Source organism: Talpa occidentalis, unplaced genomic scaffold (assembly GCF_014898055.3).
Source record: "Talpa occidentalis isolate TD23 unplaced genomic scaffold, MPIMG_talOcc4v2.1 talOcc4.2, whole genome shotgun sequence".
In the NCBI taxonomy this organism is placed as follows: domain Eukaryota; kingdom Metazoa; phylum Chordata; class Mammalia; order Eulipotyphla; family Talpidae; genus Talpa; species Talpa occidentalis.
Genome location: NW_023602073.1, coordinates 63,377,012 through 63,397,996, shown reverse-complemented (window position 1 = coordinate 63,397,996; position 20,985 = coordinate 63,377,012). Strand labels below are relative to the sequence as shown.

At 57.1% G+C, this 20,985-nt stretch overlaps 1 protein-coding gene across 3 annotated transcripts in view; it reads right to left on the bottom strand.

Moving 5' to 3' along the window:
* Nucleotides 1-3,169: 3,169 nt before the first annotated feature.
* Nucleotides 3,170-20,985, bottom strand: part of FOXP4 (forkhead box P4) — a 51,386-nt gene continuing 33,570 nt past the window's right edge. For 2 of the 3 annotated variants that reach the window (XM_037519680.2, XM_037519681.2), the window contains exons 4-17: nt 17,458-17,580; nt 16,817-16,903; nt 15,186-15,333; nt 14,881-15,094; nt 14,500-14,604; nt 13,642-13,729; nt 12,592-12,675; nt 12,276-12,447; nt 12,117-12,193; nt 11,237-11,338; nt 7,817-7,938; nt 6,337-6,403; nt 5,685-5,854; nt 3,170-5,193 (exon numbers count right to left, since the gene is read on the bottom strand). In XM_037519680.2, the coding sequence (XP_037375577.1) occupies nt 5,046-5,193; nt 5,685-5,854; nt 6,337-6,403; nt 7,817-7,938; nt 11,237-11,338; nt 12,117-12,193; nt 12,276-12,447; nt 12,592-12,675; nt 13,642-13,729; nt 14,500-14,604; nt 14,881-15,094; nt 15,186-15,333; nt 16,817-16,903; nt 17,458-17,580 (1,707 nt within the window). In that variant the 3' untranslated portion in view covers nt 3,170-5,045. The remainder of the gene's footprint in view (nt 5,194-5,684; nt 5,855-6,336; nt 6,404-7,816; nt 7,939-11,236; nt 11,339-12,116; nt 12,194-12,275; nt 12,448-12,591; nt 12,676-13,641; nt 13,730-14,499; nt 14,605-14,880; nt 15,095-15,185; nt 15,334-16,816; nt 16,904-17,457; nt 17,581-20,985) is intronic. The other variant, XM_037519682.2, reaches the window with a different exon arrangement.

Below are 20,985 nucleotides of genomic sequence, written 5' to 3'. Positions count from 1 at the left end.
AGCTTCCAGCACCCTCGTGCCCAGCCGACTCCACCAGCCCCATCAGTTCAGCCCGTCTTTGAAACAGGGAGGCCCTCCACCGCCCCCACCCCGCTCCCTACCCCACCCCACCCCGATCCCTGCTGGCTAGGACAGAGGGCCTTTCAGCCTTGGCTGCTACCGTGACCACCTTCTCAGGAGGGGCTGTTTTTCTAAACTTTTGATCCTGGGGTGGAGGCAGACGGCAGGCGTGGGGTCCCTAGCCTGTGTGACGGGAAGCCACGTGATAGCCATTTGGCAAGTGTCCCTTGCCCGGTGTCCACAGGCTAATTGGCGGCTTTTAAGATGGACGGGACCTCTGGTGTAAACCACCTGAGTCGCTGCACGTATCAGGTGTGTGCCGCGGGGGTGGGAGTGGGGGTCTGTCTGCGCGCCCCCGCGCGTGGTGTGTGCGGTCACTGTGAATTCCCCACCCAGACAAAGCCCTCTTTGTCTCCTCGCTGACTCCCTGTTCTGTGAAAAGGCTCCCATTTGATTATTTTTACAGGGTGTTTCAGCCTTCTTTCTCATTTCTTCTGCTTCTCAGTAACTATTCCCAGCTTACTTCATTTTGCCTAGAAATGAACAGCTGGCTGCTGGGGAATTCTGCAGTCAGCGCCTAATTCCTGGCTTTGAGGCACTGTGTACCTCAGTTTCCCCCTGGGGTGTCTCTAGGAAGGATGGGGGAGTCATAGTAGTTTTCCTAGGAAGCCACTAAGCCAGCGAGTCTCCTGCCGTCCTGCGTAAGCCAGGCTGCTCATTCTTAATGCTTCCTCTGCTTACTGCTGTCCTCCCCTGTGTCTGTCTCCCCATCTATAAAATGGGGTAAGAATCATTTCTAACTCAGAGTTGTTGTGAGGATTACATGGATGTAACGCTTCCGCAGCAGTGTCTGGTACACGGGAGAGTTCATTACGTTCATCATCACCACCGATAAAAATTCCTTGTCCCCGATGTACTAGGCCCCAGAGGTCTTCTGTCTGGGTCTCTTTCTTCTCGTCTGTCCTGCCTGCTGTTTTTGCCCAGGATGTTTCTCAGGTGAGAGGTCAGGGGTCTGGGAAGCTCCCAGAAAAGCAGAGTGGATCCTTTCCTGTCCTGCTCTAGAGACTGATCTCTGGGGGGGGGGGGGTAGAGGGGGGTTGGGGGGTGGTTGGTTGTTGTTCCCACAGGAAGCTGAGTCCCTGCGGCCCACACCCCACTCAGCATGCCCCGCTGAAGGACCACTCTGTCTAAAGCGCCCTCTACTGGCCGTTGGCAAGTCCTTGGACAAGGGTGACCCCTTCATGGTAAGGTGACGGAAGAGCTTTCTGAATATCAGGATAGGGGGTTCTTTTGCCCAGGGCAGAGCTGGGAGTGCTAACTTCCCATCTTCCAAATGGCCCAGTTGTAGTATCCCCTTTTTTGCTAGCCTGAGAATAGGTTCCAAAGATAGCTTCTTTCTCCCTATCAGGGCAGAAATGCTAGGCCGAGAACAAGTTGCCCCTCCTAACAGCTGCAGATGACAGGAAGGCGAGACCAGACAGTGTGTAGAACTTCTCGACAGCAACGTGTGATGGGGGTGGGGAGTTGGTTCATACTTGAAAGGTAATAACAGAGGGAAGACCCCACCACCACCACCCACCCACCACCCCCCACCCCGACCCATGAGATCTGCCAGACCGGTAGGGAATTACTAATTCCGTAAGACCAAGGTACTCAGAAGATGGTGGTCCACAGCAGTGTCCCGTTTCTCATGTTGTGAGAACTCTCATCTGCCAATGCCTGACCCATGTCCAAACTCACCGGCCTGACAGTTACCATATCCCCGTGGGAGAAATTTTAAAGGACTCTACTGGAAACAGGGGATACTGAAGTTAGGTTGCGAGGACTGTCCTGGAGTGAGGCTGGGTGTGTCTTGTCCCTGGAGTCCCTAGTGTGGGAAGGATGCCACTGGGCCCAGCTTACACAACAGACCCTCTTCAAGGGATGGGATAAGGGGCTGGGAGCTGGGCAGCCAACACCTCTGGATTCTGCGAGGCTTTCTAGGAGCTGGCGGGTCCCAGAGGGTAAGAAGGGGCAGGGGAAGAGGCCACAGTGGATTTGTGGATAATTGTTTTATTGCATTGTAGAGAATGCCGTCCACACAGATTACATGCAGCTAGTTCTATGTACAGGGCCTGGCAGCCTCCACAGGGGATGGGAGGGGCAGATTATAATACACAGCAGTGCTAATTCTTTATAGTGTCTGGTGGGTGAGCCTGCGGGCTTGATGTGGGTGCTTTGAGACTCCAGACCGAGCACTCCTGGCCTGACCTGGCTGGGCCCCTCCAGGTATACAGGGAATTCACCCCAGGCTCCCGTGTGTCCAAAGGATTAAGGCAGGGGGAGGAGGTGGAGTGGATAAGAGGGAGAGTGAGAGAAAACAGATGGTCAAAAGGAGTAGAAAATAACCAGACAGGCCTGAGATGGAGAAGCCAGTGAAGAAAGCCTCAATCTCTAAATCTTAACCCCTTCCAATCCCACTTGCCCCCGAACTTGGTTATAGGAAAAGTCTGTGGAGTATAGGAAAGGTGATTTGGGGGTGACTTATTCTAGTTCTGCCGTTTTCTCAACACCTTCCTCTTTTCCTCATACTCCCCCCACTACATGCACACACACAGGCCTAACTAGGTAGACCCCACGAGGACACGGAATGTTGGCCCAGAAGGCCCTGGGGCTGAGGGGTGTCTGCACAGACGGAGGCCCAGGTAAAAGGGCCTGGCAGCAGCAATCTTCTCCATCGCTGGAGGAAATCCACTCTGCTGAAAACACTGGCAGGAACCTGGATTCCAAAGCCAAAAGGAACTGGGGCAAGGAGTGGTGACTTTGGGAGAAGAGAGAATGGAGAGACCCAGTTTGAAGAAACATACCAGAGAATACCAATATGAGGGGTGGAGGGGGAAGGGAGGAGCAGAAAGGAACCATTGGGAGGACCAGGCCAGAGACGTGGAGGTGCAGGCTCTCCAGCACAAGCCCTCAGGTGTCGAAGCCAGCCACCCATACACTACAAGAAAAGCACCCTAGGGAGCACCCCCACCCCCTCCCATGTCCAGCTGCTGCCTCCTGGCCCCAGCTCCCCAGAACAACCTTTCCACTCACCCCCCCCCCACCCCGCCCTCCACCACTTGGTGACACACGCAGGGCCCAGTGAATAGAGGACGTTTAATATTTCTGTGCTGGTCAGACGGAACACAGGTGGGGAGTACATGGGGAGGGGGCAGGGGCCCCCTGCCTCTGGGAGGGGTGGCTTGTGAAGAGGTGTATGTGGGGGTTTCTTGGGAAAGAGTCCAAGGAGTCTTCTCAGCAAAGGGACCTGGTCTGGGTGTCCCGAGTAACCAACACACCCAATCCTTGCCCTCAAATTGGGGTCCCCCATAGGGGGTCTGTGGAGTCTCATTTTCTTCCAGCTTCTTCGCCGGAATCCAACTCCCAGCATGATGGGGGGACTTGGTCCTAGAGAGGGGTCTGGAGAGCCCCCAGGAAGCAGCCCAGGGTGGGCTCTAGGGCTCATGTGCCCACTGCCGTGGGGTGCTGACAGCTGTCCCCTCCTTCCCTCTGCCCTCCTTCCTTCCCCCTGGCTAGGCAAGAGCTGAAGGGGAGAGGAGCAGGGCCCCCAGTCTCTACTGAGTCCCAGGGTCCTCAGGGTGGGGTGGAGGAGGGGTGGAGAGAGGGTCTTGGCCACCAACAGACACTGTAAACTTTGGTTTAAAACAATAACTTAAGTGGAGGGAGGGCTTCCAGCCTGGGGACGGGGTGGGGGACAGGAAGAGCAGGGGGTGAGGGAGGCGACAAAGGAAAAAGCCAACAAAAAGTTTTGGTTTTTGCTTCCGGCATAAGAAAGGTCTTTGGTCATCCGTTTAACTGGGGTGACAGGGAAGGGGTGCTGAGGGAGGGAGATGGGGGACCTGTAGGTTGGGGGCAGGGGTGGCCTGTAGGGTGACAGTAGCCACCATATTAATCCCCCCTGACCCTCAAGCCCAGAGTCAGCCTGGCCTTTCTGGGCAACCGAGGCAGCTGCTTCCTCCTGGAACCACTTCTGGCCCCAATTCCAGCCTCCAGGGTAGCTGGGCCCCTTCAGCGGCTCCACCTCTAAAGTCTACCTGGCACGGGCCTCTCTGTGGAGGAGGGTGTGCCAGACTCTTCCTGTGCTCCTTGGTGTGGGGGCCGCAGGAGGAGCCCCCAGCAAATGGGGATGGAGGGAGGCCTAGTGTAGCCAAGGTCCTGGCTCAGGTGGGGAGGGGCTGAGGCCTGGTCTTACTCCCATGGGCCCCCAGGGCATGCCATTTGTCCTACCCCAGCGATGAGTTTGGGTGGGTACAGCCCTGGCTCAGGTGGGGAGGGGCTGAGGCCTGGTCCTACTCCCATGGCCCCCCAGGACATGCCATTCGTCCCACCCCAGCTATGAGTTTGGGTGGGTGCAGCCCTCAGACCTGTTTTCTTCAGGGGATGGTCTGAAACCTCAGTTCCCCCACCGAGGCCAAGGCAGGGGCAGGAGTTGGGGATGGAGTTATTTCTTCACAGTACGGAAAAGAAGGTAGAAGGGAGCACAAATTAGGGAAGTGGGGGCCTCTGGCCAGAAAACACAGCCAGGGCCAGGTGCGAGGGGCCCTGGGTTTGAGAGGGGTGGCTTAGCCCCGCCTGCGGGTCTCCATGGTGCTGAGGGGCCCTGCCGGGGAGAGCTGGTAGGGGAGGAGGGCCCTGCTGCTGCTGCTGGTGGTTGGGGGAAGGCGGAATTCAGATGTAGGGGAGGTTCTCAGGAGGGGTCTGGGCCCCTCCAAGTCCTCATATGGTCCCAGACCAGGCATTCAGTGTCCCCTTGGGGGTGGGACCCTCCCCAAGCCCCCTCCCCAGGCCTGTCAGTCAGGTCACGTTAGGAGTCGCTGGCCCAGCCCCCTATCAGAGTCCTAGAAGTGCCTTGAGGTTTGGACAGGACTGTGGAGTGGGGGTAGGTGGGGCCTGGGTTCCTGAAGGCGGGGTCTCACCCCAGCCCTGCCAGCCCCCGGAGGCCCTTAGGACAGTTCCTCTCCAGGCAGCTCCTCCTCCAGCTCCCTGTCTTCTGGAGGCCCCGTGGTGCTAGGGTTGGGGGGGCCCAGGGAGGGGCCTGGCCGCCTGTCTTCCTCCGCCTCAGCCGGCTCCTCTTTCACCTGTACCTGGTGGCTGCGACAGAAGGAGTGGTGTGGGCACCCTGGGAGCTTACCCCTGTCCCTCCAAAACTCTCATCTAGAATTTTGGGGGCACAGTAGGGTATCCATAGCTCTCCTTTCTAGGAGCCATCATCCCAGAGCCACTGGGGCTTGCAAGTCTTGGGTCTGATCTCCCCCAGGGTTTTCTTCAAAGGGAAGGGGGCTTTGGGATGGGTAGAGGTGGCCTCGGGTGGGAAAGGAGGGAGAGTAAGTGGGGAAAAAAGGGGAGAGGAAGGAGAATGGGGGAAAATAAAAAGAAGGGGGAGAGAGGAGCATAGGAAGGGAGGGGGAGGTGAGGGAAGGTGAAGACAGGAGAGGCGTGCAGAGAGGGGGAGAGCACACGGAGGACGCGAGGACCAGGTGCTGGGGAGTGGGCCGTGGAGCGGTGACAAGATGGGGATCCCACCTGCAACGGGAGATTGCTCCTCCCTCAGGGCACTGGGGCAGGTCATGCTGCGAGCTCACCTGTACTGGGGTGGGGAGAGGCGAGGGGGGCTGCTGCTGCCATTGCTGGGCAGTGGCTCCACGGGGGCACCCACGTCGTCATGGCTGAGGGGCAGGAGGCTGCTGGCGGAGCCGGGGTTCAGCATGCCAGGGCTGTTGAGGAGGGGGAAGCTGCTCTCGGCCAGGGCGGCCTGCAGGCACAGTGTTAGGCCCTGTCAGTGGGCTCCCCAGGCAGGTCTGGGCCTTTCTCCAACCCTAGTGGGTCTCCAGTGTATGTGCGGGCCCCGGAGACACATTGATCTTGGCCACCGTGTGCAGACTCGGCCTTGAACACAGCACCCTTCCCAAGGCCAGAGCTGACTCTGACCTCTGGCCTCGCAGCTTTCCTGGGAACCTGGGCCTCACTTATCCCTCTCCCCAGGAGACAGAGGACCCCCAGGCAAGGGGGCGCCATCAGTTATGCCAACCTCCTTGCCCTCTGTCCTGCCCCACCAGAACCCAGCCTTGAAGCCAGAAGTGGGGCTGGGCCCCGAGTGACTGGGACCGAGGGCTGGGGTTCCGGCACCCAGAGTGGTCTACACCCTGTTTCCCATTCCCCTCCTCCCATAGATGGGTCCTCTGCAGGGGCAGGTGGGGAAGGTCTCTTCTACAGGTCAGTGTGTGGGCCCGTCACCTGGTAGCTGGCATTAAGTGCTCCGTAACTGAGTCCCGAGATCATGTTCTTCACCAGGGTGGGGCTCCTGGGGAGAGAGAAGGAGTGTTTGGTCCATTCATACACACTCGTCACTCACTCCCTCCCCTGAGGACCTGCTCTGTGTCAGGGACTGTCCCTTCATTTTCTGGGGAGGCCAGAGAAGGACTGTCCACTGCTTGCTGAGTCCTGTGCCCTGGTGCGTGCTCCATGCTCACGATGACCGGGCCCTTTCACAGGGGAGGCACTGAGGCTGGCAGAGGTGCTGCACTGTGTCTAGTGTGAGAGTTTGAGAGAGGGAGCTGGGAACCCCCAGTGTCTCCATGTCACACCAACCCCACTTCTCTCTGGTCTAGGTCTTCTAGTGTTTGGCAGGGTCTGAGCCTTGACAGTCCCAGATCTTACGTGTCACACTTTCTTCATCCTGACTTTGGGGGTATCTCATAAGCCCTGTGCCAGCCTGTGCCCACATGCTCCATCCAAAAGACTTTTCTACACAGAAAGTTGGAGCTGGCTGAGAAAAGGCAATGGCTCAAGCTGTGCCTCTTCCCCAGTGATTACCCCCAGTGTATAGAGGCTGAGGACCTGGCCCAACGTCACACAGCTATGGCGGAGAGGTCATCTGTCCCAAGTTGGTAATGAGGCTGAAGACACCGAGCACTGTGTCTGGCACGTGGGGCGCTGGGATGGCCTGCCTTCTTTTTTCCAGGGCCCAATCCTATTCCAACCCCACAACTCTCTGGGGAAGGACAGACGCTTGTTTTGGAAGAAGTCTTAGAAGGACAGACACTCCCAGAGATCTGTCTTGCCCTCCCCAAGAGCCTCTGACCCAGAAGGCACAGGCAAGAATGGTGGCAAGGGGGTGTTTGGTGTGGGGATAAGGCCACTGTTGCCAGAAGGGGAAACAGAAGAAGAGGTTTTAACCCTCTCTTGGCTTCCTCAGTTTACACTGAAAGTGCTGCATGGCTGAGAGAACACCAAAGACAGGAGTCAAAGCCCCAGCTCTGCGGCCACTGCCATGCGACCCCTTCAGACCCTGCCTTCTCTGGGCCTCATCTGCCTGTAAAACCAGGAGATGGGGCCCAGATTGAGGCCTGCTCTTTCTGTGAGGAGGAGGAGGTGGCTTTGGGGAGGGCAGTCCCCTCACCAGCACCCCCTCAGCAGTCATGTGCCAGGTCCGGCCACGCTGCTTCGGGCGTCTGTCTCTCTGTTACCAGGTCCCACCCTCACTTCCCTCAGTCAGAGGTAAGGGCAGATCGAGACAAAAATGTCCACCTACCGATCATATGTCACTTCCAGATTCCAGTCCCCCCATCCCCCGCCCCGGTCTCCTGCGCTGTTCTCTCTACTCAACCCCCAAAGTGAGAGGATCTGGTGCATAGGGCTCCCTGGAGTGCCTACAGAGTGCGCCCCACCCAGCCCACACCAGGGGGTGCACCCTGCCAGATCTGGGCCCACATACCCCGTCATCTTTGGCGGTCTCCGCTTCTGATACTCCCGTTCGTCCACTGTCCACACGGCGCCCTTGACATTTTCCACGCGCACAAAGCATTTGTGCAGGCTGAGGTTGTGCCGCACGGCGTTCTGGGGGTACAGGGGTGAGAGCAGATGCTCAGAGGTAGTACAAAGGGAAAGTCCATGTCCTACCGGCCCTGGCCCAGGGCAGGCCGGCAAGCCACCCTGAGGAGGAAGGCCCTCTCCTGACTTCGGGGCCGGGGGCTGCCAGCGCCTTCTACCACCCAAGGTCACCCACTATCTAACCCCCTTCTCCTGCCACAGTCGGACAATACTGTCTATCAACTAACAGATACCTAGTTAGTAGTAATGTTTTTCCATCACCATGAATCAAAGGCACCACGGGCAAGCCCTGGCGCTTCGGTGAGCCCAACACGCCCCATCTCAGGTGCATGCAGTTTTCCATGAAGCTTTCAAAAGTTTTAGAAAGAGCACATAAACCCTCATTGCACCTGCCAACACCCCTGGGAGTGTGGAAGCCGTGGCTTAGAACAGAGAGCTCACTGAGAGTATACAGTAGAGGCCTAATATGTACTTGCTGAAAGAAAGAAACCAGAAGAGTGTGGGCTTAGCAGCTGCAAGGCAAGAGGAGGAGAAGAAATGTCACCTTGTCACTCCCACCCCCTCCCGCAGGATAACTTCAGGAATTGAGGTCATGTGGTTTATAGGACACTTGGGTGAGGGTGGGGGTGCTTGGCCCAGTTCCCCTCCTGGGAGCCTGGGCTGGGGCTCTCATCCACCTCCCCCCATGCCCCTCAGTCCTGTCCCTGTACTCTCCTCTCAGCTTCCCTCCCCTTTTCCCAGCCCCTAGCTGTCCCCGTCCCTGTTACCTGTCCTCCCTCAGCCTCCCCCCCTTGTCCCCATCCTTGTCTCCTCTTTACATTTCTAAACGGGGAAGAAAGCAGGCAGGGCGGGCAGCCCGTGCCCCTGGAGATCCCCTCTCCCTCTCTCCCTTCCAACTCTTGCCACTTGCAACTGGCCCGATTTCATTACCAATTTTAATTTGCCTCTAATTAAATCCTGTGTATTTTTCCGACTCGCTTGCTAATCCACGAGGGAGGCGGGCGGCTGGAGTGGAATCTCTTGGAGCGATAATTACAAAGGGCCTAATCACGCCGGGGCTCCTGCCTCGGAATAAATTTGCCCGCATTACGGGGCTCCGATCCTCCGCTTTGCAAATGAGAATGACCCCAATTTCCGAGGATGGCCTCACCGGGGCTTTTTTCCCTCATTTCGAAGCCTGATTCGTGATGAGAGACTAATTCGTTACGCTGAAACATTAACGGCAATTTAAGGGGTCTGGAGGGGGCTGCGTAAACAAAAGGACTGGCCCACAACATGGGCCCTGGGAGAGGACGGGCACAGGGGAGGGCTGGCGAGGACCATCAGCTTGGCAGATGGCAGCTCTGTCCCAGGGTGAACAGCAGCTGGCCTGCCCCATGCTGGCTCCCAACCCTCCTGCCCTGGGCTGAAGTGGACTGCAGCTCAGGATGGGGGCCACAGAGGGTGAAGGAGGGCGTGAAGGAAGCTGAAAGAGTGGTGCCGAGATGACAGGAGGGGCAGAAGGCATGTAGACAGGGTGTAGACGGGGTATGTTTCCCGAGTAACACGTATGAAGCTTGACTGTAAAAATGCTAAAGGCCAAAGTTGATCTGGAGCGGAGATGGATTCTGCTGTGCCCACGGAGGCCACCTTAAGTGGCAGAAACAGCAGCAGAAGCACCGCTAACTAGGAAGGCCACCCATGCGATCTTTCACAGCGGCTTCTTGTTAAGTGAAGGGGGACGGAGGTGGAGACCTGGGCGGGGGTGGGGGGCTTGCCACTGAGATGACCGAGGCTGGGCAGCCATAGGCGGTCCAGAGGCTGAGGGGGTAGGGAGTGGTGTGGTGATAGTCAAGGGACTGAAGGACATCACCTAAACCAGTTCTTCCTGATCTCAAGAACAGAGAGAAGCAAAAGTTACAGTGGGCTAAGACAGTTTGGAGAGCAGGAAGGGAAGGTGGAGTGGGACTCTGCCCCCAAGGGGTACAAGTGATCAGACGGAAGCCCTGCATGGTTACCCCTAAAAATAAGGTGTTATATGCAACATTCAAGTGAAGCACTGCATGATAAATATAATGATACCTAATGTTTGTGCAGGACTCTCACCATTTATAAAACCTGGGAACTGAACTGGCCGAGAGGTTGGAGACTGGACCAGGTGGTCTTGTCTCAGAGTGTGCAGGACTGTGATTGGCAAGAAATGACATCACTCACAGCCAATGAGAGCTGGTGTCCCAGGCTGGCCGCCTCTCCCAAGCTTTGGGAATTGGGTTCGGGGATAGGGAAGGTCATGGAGTACTCCCTCCTACTGCACTAAGCATACTCCTGGGAGAGAAAAGACTGGGCCCTGTGCAGACCCCACCCAGTACCAGGCACAGGTGGGGAGAGGACCTTAGCGACACTTGTTGAAACCTGGTGGGATTTGGTGGTGGTGGCGGCAGCCAGGGCTGGGGATAGTTTATTTAGCTGCAAATTCTTCACTGAACCAGCAGGGGGACTCAAGAGCCAGGGATCTAATGAAGGTCTGCGCTAGGGCCTCCTGCGGTGTGTAACCTCCCCTGGGCTGCCAACACTCCCAACTTCCTTCTACCCCTCCCAATATAGATATCGCTTCCTACCCTGCTGCACACACCCTAATATTTTCACCAATCTCTTTCACATACTATCTTAGCTATAATTAAAAAAAAATGGTCTAGTGTCCCAGCCCACATTTCCGTGTTCCATTTTCCTAGTGTCCCTCCCTTGCCTGCCTCTGGTCCCCTAGGAAAACTCTTGTGGCTGAAGATGTTGAAAATGACTAATTGGATGGAGACAATTACCTGCCTGTTGCTGATGGCAGAGCTGGGGAGAGTGAGTGCCTGTTTGTGCCTGTGTTTAGTCCATGGTCTCTCGGTCCATGCACATATCTACCCCCATCTTCAGAACACGGGCTTTTAGCTCAGGTATCTGGACCCTTAGAGTCTCCTGTGAATATGACCCAGCCTCCCTCCCTCTTGGCTCCCACACACCGAATGCTGGAGGCTGGAGCCTTTGGGGCCCGTGGGGGAGCACCCCTAAGAAGAGTAGGGTTTCTTTCCAGAAAGAGGGCAGCACAAGGCTGGAAGGAAGGGGGTCACTGAGAGATGGTTAGCAGACATTCCACAGCCCCTGTGAAATAGTGGTGCCGAGATGACAGGAGGGGCAGAAGGCAGGGGGTGGAGGGGCCCATGACCCAGCTGGAGTCCTGGTGGGGCCACTTCTATATAGCTGCCTCCCCAAGGGTGAGGCAGGTTTGGTCTCCAAGGGTGACTGGGGCCCTGGGCCAGCTGGCAGGGGCATGCCTCACCTTCCAGGTGGCAGTGTTTCTCCGGAAATAAGCAAACATCCTGGTGAACCAGTTATAGATCTCATTCAGGGTCAGCTGCCTGTCAGGGGTTTCCAGAATGGCCTGTGGGCAGGGAAGAAGCAGAGTCCCTCAGTATGGGCCTTGAAGGTTCACAGGCCTGTGCTCTCTCTGCCAGGATCTCTTTCTTCTGCCTGGTCCCTAACTCCCCTGAAGACAGATGACACCCAAGCCTCAAAGGTTAAGCATGTGATCAGGCAGCACACGGTGTCTTCTGGAGAGAAGACAGCTTCAGTGCCCCTGGCCTGTAGAAGGAAGGAAAGCAGTATTTTTGGGGAGAGAGATGTCCAGGGTGTTGGAATTTATCCTGATTTTGGCAAAGGGCCTAAGCATGAAATGGGGAGTATGTGTACAAGAATATGTGTGAGCGTGTGTATGTGTGTGTGGGACCATCAGAGAGGACATGTGTAAATGCATGTTCATGTGAATGTGACCCGGGCATTAAGGACAAGAGGATTACAGACACACGGGCAGGAACAGAGGGGGCTGTTGGGAGGGAGGGAGAAGAAGGAGGAGACTAAGGGTGGCCACAGTCTATCAGAAAATAGTTTCATGGGAGTGTGGGTAACAGGGATGAGAAAATGAATGTCATAGTGGGTGTGAATAGCAAAAAATAGTGTGTGTCCCCAGAGACACGTCCGAGTGACCAGCAGGCTGACTGAGCTGGAGCCTGCAGGAGAGGCCCTATCGCTGAGAAGGAAGCACACTTGGGCGCGGAGAAGACAGGTGTGAGGGGGAAGTCACATCTCTGGCCCAGGCCCTGCAGGCTGGGTGATGCAGCCTGTGCCATTCCCCAGCCCCTCCCCCCACCACCTGTGCTCACCTGGCGGATGAGGGAGGCGTAGGTGAAGGGGGGCCTGACATCAGCGTTCTTGTAGAACTCATGATTCTGGGCCAGCTCTAAGGGAGACAGCAGAGGATGAGATAGCCAGATTGGCGGCGGTACCTTAGGGAAAAAATGCCCCTCCCCTGCAGCCCTTACCTGAGGAGATGGGGGAGCAGAATTTGTCACTGCTCCTCCTGCGGGCAGGGCCCCCACTGTGCAGGGAGGCAGAGCCAAGGCCAGGGGGCCGGAGGGGGGTGACAGGGGCAGCAGCTGAGGTGGGGGGGTGCACCAGGCCATCCGGGAATGAGTCTGCTGCAGAGATGGTCACCTTGGAGAATGGGGAGGAGCCAGGGATCGGGTTCAGCTGTGAGCAATGGGGTGGGTACTGAGACCAGCCCCGAAGCGTGGGGGTCCCTCGGGTCCAGGGAAACGTGGAGGAGCTGTGGGAGGCTGGCAGGGCTGAGTCACTCACCGGCTGGCTGAAGGGCTTGGGCTCAGAGGGCCGCATGTGCAGATGGGCCATCATGGCCTGCAGCCTCTCACTCTCCTTCGCAAGCTGTGGAGAGCCAGGATTGAGCAATGGGTCTTCTGCCTCCTCCACACACACACACCCCCACTGGAATCCCCATCACCACTCTCATCCTGGCTCCCTCTGTCCATGTTCTGGGAAGGCCTTGGCTCTTTGTGCCTCTCAGACCCCTCAGACCCTCCAGGTCAGGACCAGGGGTCCCTGGTTTACTGAAGTTCTCTGTGATTCTCCTCCAGACTGTCCCAGCCTCCAGCTCATCACAGATACTATAATTTGGGGATCTTTTCTCCCCATAGAGGGCAGAGGCTGTATCTGAACAATACCAGAGTTCAGTAGCATTTGTGTGTGTGTGTGAAGGGGTCTTCATACTGAATGGAGACTCAGAGGTGGATGAATGATTCATTCAACCCCATTCATAAATTCAATAGATCATTCACAACTACCCTTGCAGGCAGGGCATGCTGCTAGGTGCCACAGCGAAATGGGTAAATATTGATTGACTGCTTGATGGACTGTCCCGGAGCCTCTCGAGTACTCTGCATTATCCAGCTTAAGTTCGGGAGCCAGACTGCCTAGAGGCTAATCCCAGCTCTGCCACCCACTAGCTGTATGACTGGAGGCAAGTCACTTCACCCCTCTGTGCCTCTGTTTTCCATACCTGTAAAGTGGGGATAATAACAGTACCCGCCATATGAGGTTGTTTAGAGATTCCGTGTTATATAAAGTATTGAGTACAGCATAAAATGCTCACTACATAGCTGTTAATACTTTTGTTGTTATTAGCAAGAGTCTCTCCTGGACCTCCCAGCAGAGATGGCCCCCAACCTTGGTCATTCCTCAGGATCCAGCTGTCCTTGCCTCACGACCATGGTAACTAGGACCTAGAACACCTAAGGTGATCCTTCCACGTGACCCCCTAAGTCCCAACCAGAAAGACAGTTTTGTGGAGGGGTCTGGACCCCTACGTGCCTCCCCCACATCCGGGGGCCACACCTGGATCTCCAGCTGTTGCACCACCTGCATCTGCACCCGGCACTGGGCTGTGCTCCGGTCGTCCAGGGCGTGCTCTGTGTTGAGGTGTCTTCCAGGGGACGGAAGGGGAAGAGAAAGTTGGTTTCCCTGCTGTCACCACCCTCCACCCCCTCCTCTAATCCCGCCCACAGCCTGGAAAGCATACAGACCAAGGATACAAAGAAGGGGAAGAGGTGGGAAAAAGATGGGGCAACGGAGGAAACCGCCTTCTCGTCAGCCTTCTTTGATGTCTTTGCTAAAATCCCAGCTACAGAGAGATCTAATTGCAAATGAACTAATTAAGTAAACCTCTGACGAAGCGTGAAAACAATTTGTTTGACCCTGATGCTGCAAGGGTCTGGGAGACAGCAGAGTTAATCAGTCAGTGACAGAGCCTGGCATGGCTGTGGCAGCTGGCTGCCTGCTGCCAGCCGCCTGTCCACCTCCCGCCCTGCCTGTCCAGCAGCCCTGGCTCTAGGCCATCACTCTCAGGGGCTGAGCTGGGAAGCTGGAGCGGGGAAGGCTGTGGGGGAGTCCTCGGCGGCGTCTCCTCGTACCCCCACCTTGCTGAGCTCTAGCAGGCTGGGAAGGGGGAAGGGAGGCTTGGGCCTAGAACAGACTGGGGGAGGGGATGGGGGGGGATCGGAATGCTCAGGGAGTTGATAGGGGGGAGGCAAGAAAGGAATAGGCCCTCCTGGGGTGAGAATGACAGGAAAGCTGGTGGCTGAAGGTCCAAGAAGGGGCAGACTGGATGGCAAGCTAGAGGGGTGAGGGGCCCTGTGGGGAAAGGCTGCCGCAGCGGGAGCAGGGCTAAGGGAAAGGAGAGCGAGTGACACCTACTTGATGAACTGGCCCAAGTCTTCACACAGGGTCTCACAGCCTGGCCACTTGCACTCTCCGTGTCCGTAAAGGGGGTGGGAGCCAGGCGCCTCCTCATGGGAAGAACTAAGAGGGCAGGAGGAGGGTGGTGGTCAGAGCCCCTGAAGACCCCAGTGACCCTGAGTCCAGCTCAGCCTCAGCTCCTCTGCTGATAATGTTTTTTTGTTGTTGTCCCTAATAAGGTTTTCCTGAAGGCCAAACACAATTCTGGGTGCTCCCAGAGAGATAAACTGGGTTCCTGAGCACCACCCTCCCATTTGGCCCCCACCACATTGTTGTCCCTTGGGGTCCAGGTCTGCCCTTGGCCATTCTGCAGCGCCCCTTCCCAACCTGGGCTTATACCTGTCTCTCCGAGGTGTGAGCACAGTGGGCTGTCCGTTGGGCAGGGTGTGGTGGGAGAGGGGAGGTGAGACTTTGGGGGGGGCGGCAAACGAGGTAGCGGTGGTGGCCGTGCCAGTGAGGTCCAGCCCCTCCTGCTTGACGCTGTCCTCGGCGGGCTGCCCGGGGGCACCCTCGCCCTTCCACAGCTGGGGCAGGTCAGTCGGGCACACGGCTGCTGTGGGAAAGGGAGAGAGGGGGCTGGCAGGGCCCGAAGGACACATGGGGCCTCCCCATCTCACCCCCAGGAGGAGAGGAGGGCCACTCACCTTGCGGGAGGGTCTGGAGAGGCCCAGAGGCTTGGTTGGGCTGCAGGCTGACCAGCCCTTGTCTCTGCAGGTTGAGCAGGTGCTGCTGCTGCAACTGTTGCATTTGCAGGAGCTGCTGCTGGAAGGCCAGCTGCTTGTTCCCCAGTGCCTGGTGGGAGGCCCGAGGGGGCGGGCAGAGAGGGGTGCCGTTGGCCTCAGGCGTGCCATCTGGCCCCCACCCTGCGGCCACCCCCTCCCACGGCCTGTCAGTCCCTGGAGCTGTCGTTGCTGCGTCCGCAGCTGCGGCTTCTCTGCTCCCGGCCCAGCTTCCATAGGGCTGCATGCCTCCTCGCAGTAAACACACGCATGCACGCACGCACGCGCGCGCACACACACACACACAGCCAGCCCCAGACACGCAGCACGACGCCAGCCTGCTCCCGCCTCCCTCCTTCCGCTCCTCAGCTCCCGCACCGCAGCTGTGCGCACGCCTGGGGGGGCGCTCATCAGGATGATCGATGAGCCTGTCAGCCTCTGGGGGCCACTCCCGCCTGGCAGGCACCCTTCCCACATGCCCGGGGTGCCCCCCTTCTGCTGAGGTGGGGCCGCCTACCCACCCCCCACCCCCCCCAAGCTCCTCTCCTCTTCTGCCGCTTAGATACAGAGAATAAGGAGTCCCATGGACTTTGAAAGATCAGCATCGGCTGGTGATGGGGACCAAGCTCAGGGACTAGCCAGGCAGGCCGCTGCCGGGGCTGCACTTGCTCACTCCTGCACTGGGTCACTCTCTCCCAGACTGAGTTCTTCACACAGGCACTGACAAGTCAGGCTGTCAGCAAGTCTTTTCTGAGCTCTGGGAGTCAAGCACGTCCTGGGTGCTTGGGAGGCAGAGATGCCTCTGCCTGCCTGCCTGGAGGGGGGGTGGGGGCAAGGGGGGGTGGCAATGCAATATACCCCCCCCCTAGAGATAATGCATTGATTACAAGGCCACTGAGGGGGAGACTGGGTCAGCAGGGCAGCCTTCTGGGAAAGATGTAACTTGGAACTTGGCTGTGGCTGGGCTAGCAGGAAGGAGGTGCATGTCTGGGATGTGGCGTGGGGCTGAAGGGTTGATATGAAGCTCAGGAGGCTCTGTGGCCCATGGGGCAGGGCGCGTAGGCTGGGGAGCTCTGAGCACACTGTGGGATAGCTGGAGGGGCTGGGCAGGATGTTACAGGAAAGGGCAGAAGCTGGGGTGGGGCTGGAGGGTGTGTGTGGTTTGCTGAGGGACTGAAAGATTCTCAGGACCAGAGTGGAAGGCTGAGGGGCTGGGTTACCAAGACAGGGGGCAGGAGAGGGCTGAGGACAAGGCTGCCCTCTGGCACCCACATAGCACTATGCACATGTGCATGCAAGGCTCAGCCTCCCAGGGCGGTAGTCCAACAACTTGAGGCAAGAAGAATAGCGGATGGGATGAGGCAAGAGAGACGTGAGCCCACTCCCCGTCTCCCCACACTGCCAGATCCCCTCCCTCTCCTTGTCCTCATTTTTCTACTCTCCCCACAGGCATTTCTCTCTGGCCACTGTGGAACTCCTGGCCAGGGGAGGCTACGCTGTAGGCAGTGGGGCAGGGGTCCTCTGTGGGGGAACACCCAGACCTGCCAGACCCTTACCTCTTTGGGTGGCTGCTTCCCAGCCTGCTGTTGGGTGAGGAGTTGTAAGTGGAGCTGCTCTTGCTGCTTCTTGTAATATTCCTGCAGCTGAAGGGAGTGGGGACAGCAGGGGTAGGAGTGGATTGCCCATCCAGGACACTACTGGCCCCAGAACCACCACCACCACCACCACTACCACCACCCCCACCCTCCCCAGTCATGACTGGGCTCCTGGAGGTAAGAGTGGGCTGGCAGGGAGATATCTACTCTAAAAGGGGGTCCCAGCAGGGCCTGGCTGGGGAGGGAGTAGAGATTTCCTCCTATAGTTCTGAATCCCTGGGGTCTCTTGGGGGGGTCCCCATTCAGGACAAGGTGCCAGGATGTTATAGTCCTATGAATTTCCTTGGGGTTCTGGAGATAGTGGTGGGGTCAGCACACAAGGAGGAAGTAGGGGGCGCTGCTGTGGGAAAGGCCTGGGCCTCTGATCCGTCCCCAGCTGCCCTGGAGGAATGCAGATCAGGCCGGCCAAGACAGCACCTCTGGTTGCTGCCACTGCTTTGGCCCTCGGTGATGTTGGTAGTAAACAGGGTGGGAGGAGGGAGGCCAGTTCCTACCTGCCCCCCTTTTCCCTCACTTCCCAGCTACCCTGGGGCCAGACTCACCTGCTGGAGCATGAGTGCCTGTTGCTGCTGAAGCAAGGCCTGCAGCTGGGGGGGCGACAGGATCTGCTGCATTTGCTGGGGAGTAAGCATCTGCGGGGACATCATGGCCACCGACACTGGCACCTGTAGGATTGGGCGTTAGCCTGCTCACCTCAGGGAGGGCCGCAACCTAGGCCCCACCCACAACATGGGGGAGAGGCTCAGGAGTGCGACTGCCTGGGTTCAAGTTCTGATTCTATCACCCATTAGTTTCAGACAAGTGACTCTCCTGCCTGTTCTGTATTCTGGTCTCTGAAACAGAAGTAGCAATGGTGCCTGCCTCTCAAGGTTCTCAGAGTTCACACTCAGAATACAGCCTGCCATACAATAAGTGCTCAGAACCTGGCATTATTGCGGATGTGCCATCTCCGCAGGGCACACAGATCGGACCCTAGTGATGCTGCTCAGAAGTCAGTGCTGTGGAGGAGGCCCCCAGGGATGCAGAGGGCTGGCAGGGGCCAGACCCAGCTCTTGCTTAGTCTGTTCTGCAAACACCATCTACAAGGTGGCCTGGCCGGGAGGGGAGCCTGTACCTAGGGAAGAATTCAACAGTGGCCCCGTGGTGGGAGTGGGCCTGCACTTTGTCTCTGCTCATGTCCATGTCACATCTACATACCTGTTAATGGCACACACAACATACCTGTTAGATGGCTGAAGCCCAGGGGATGCTGTTGGTGCCATGTGAGAGAGGGGGTGTGTGTGTGTGTGTACTCTAGCAAGTCACTTGCCCTCTCTGGGTGTCAGTTTCCTTGACTATAAAGTGGGGACTGATTGAATTATAACAGATGACTCCTTTCAGATGCAACCTGCAGAATTCTCAGAGTAGAGCAGCTTTCTGTCCTGGGTTAGACCTCTGTAGGAGGCCAGTGAAATCTAGCTACAGGTAAAAGGTTCAGGGGAAAGCAGTAATACTGTTCTTTTCCCAGCCCCACCTTCCCTGAATCCCCCGGGCCTGTGCAGTCATAGGCAAGGAGGACCAGGGGCCTGTGTGAGCACGACAGGCCCCAATGGGGACATCTGCCACCGAAATCACATGTAGTCTTCTCTAATCTCCCCTCTTACCCCCAAGCCCGAGCTAGTGCCCAGCACACAGCAGGCACTTACTACATGTCCTTCACTCCCCTGAGCCAGGAAATGCCTTCCCCAGCAGATCAGAGGCCCCTCTGCCAGCCCTGGGCCAGGGAGGGAGGTGAGTCCTGCAGGGACTTGTCCTGGGCAGGATGTGACCGGTTAGGTCCACCAGTGGTGCAGGGGAGGAATGGTTGCCTTCCGGATCCCTGGCAGGGGCAGGACTGTCTTAAGGTACCAGTTAGGGAATTACCCCACAGCAGAGCAACCAAGGAAGTGCAGTGGGTTCAGGGCCATGGGGAAGCCCCACACCCCCAACCTTCTCCAGATGAACAGAATGAATATTGAGCCCAGTCCTCGGCCGGCTTTCCTGCTGTATCCTAGCCGTCTCTGTGCAAATCTCCCAGGAGGAGCCTGACCCAGCTTTTTAGACACGGCAAAGCCAGGTGAATGAAGGGGCCTCTAAAGAGGAGCTCTAAGTGGCACAGCTGGGATTGAAACCCAGGCCTGTGTTGACTACAGGTTTCAGGGACATGCTTCTGCGCCCTATATGGCCTCCCTCATCTCAAAAGCAGGTCTTGAGAAGGAACCAGGAGAGTGTGTGGAAACCAAATCATCCAGGAGGTTGAAGGTGGATGAGACCAGCATCCCCAAAGGCCAACTGCTCTCTTTACAACTACACCTAAGGAAGATTCTGGAAAGCCAGGTCCTCACTCTGGGAGAGGCCTGGGTTGGGGGCAGAAAATGGCACCAACTGCCCCCCTTGCAGAGCTGTCCCCGTGCCCACTGTTGGAGGCCCCAGAGGCAGGTGGGTGGCTGATCAACTCTCCCTTCTCTCCTCTTCTTGCAGGGTACCCAGCATGGTGGGGCTGAGCTCAGAGCCCTGTATTTCTGAGTCAGGTGACCTAGATTCTTGCCTCTGACATTGACTTTTATTTGAAATCAGCAACCTCAACTTTCCCCATCTGCTAACGGGGGTTCAGAATACCTGCCCTCCCTGCTTTACAGGACTACACAAGAGGATACTGGTGATTGCTATTCAGATGCTAGACACAGCTTTATGGGTATTCTCACTGAATCTTCCCCACAGGCCTGGGAGGAGGGCATCGTTTCACAGAAGAGAAAACTGAGGTCTAAGGAAGTTAGACCTCAGTCTTGCCCTCCAAGACACAGTGGAAGAAGGGATACGTGAAAGTGATTTTTATGCCTTGAAATTCTATACAGATGTAGAGAAAATCACATTTTAAAACATTCTGGATTTTCTTTCCCCCTCTTTTCTATTCTCCTTTCCTCTCCCCTCTCCACTCTTGTGCCTACACTGCACCGCGGCCTCAGAGGGCAATGGTGGCCAGGCCACTTGGCCCACGGCAGCAGACCACTTCTCCTCACTTCATGGAGGGAGCTGAACTAGAAACACGCCAGGTCCACGGCTGGGAGACTGAGACTAGACACCCGGGAGAACTTTCCAGGCACCAGCAGTGAGTCACTGTGAGAGACATGCAAGAGAGGATGTGGCTTTTCCTTCCTTGGGGCTTTCCTACTCAGAGGCAGGGGAATGGCAGAGATGGCCCTGGAAGGCCTCCTGGCCCCTGCAGGTTTCTGCCAGCTGGCGGAGGAGTTGCTGGAGAGGCAACTTTGGAGATGTGGATGGATTAGCCTGGCTGTACTTGTCTCTGAGGTGGCCCAATGGTGTCAAGAAAGGTCAGTGAGGTGGCTGCAACATGCTGACCTCTTGAGCTGGTGGACCCCATCCACTCCCCACCCCACCCTTTGAAGTTCTTGAGAATGGAGTTGGAGTCCCCCCGGTGTCCCAGTTCACCCCTCACCAGGCTACGATATGTTAGGATGGGTACTGTTGGCAAGTTGGCTCAGCAAGGCCCGTGAGTGAGTCACTGTCTGGAGAGCGGCCAGGGCAGCTAAATGCTTACTAAAGCCCTGGCAGTATGAGCCCAGGGCTGGATGCCGACAGCTGCCTCCAGCCCCTCCCTCAGGACCCCATCCTCCCCCACCCATTAATACAGTGTGCTGGGCTGTCAGGGAGGAAGTTTATTACAGGGCTTAGGGTTGTGATGCATACAATTGGGTGTCAGAATCAAGGACCCAAACTCAACCTCTTTGTTATGGAGCTTGCGGTCCCTGGGTGAGTGGGGAGCCTGGCTAAAGCTTGGTGAAGGTTAAACTCCTTTGCAAATGAACAGAAGAAAGTCCTCAGACTAGCTCTGGGCTGGAGTTGCAGCAAGAACATAGTGGTAAGATACCAAGAAGATCTTCTAGAAATACTAGAAGGGTAGGCCTGAAGGGAGCTGAAGTGAGACAAAGGCTGGACAGAACTAAAAAGCCACATCCCAGTTCCCCCTGCCCACACTGCCAGCCACCTGCACTGCCTTCTAGGATCGCCCTTGTCCAGCCTGAGCACAAACC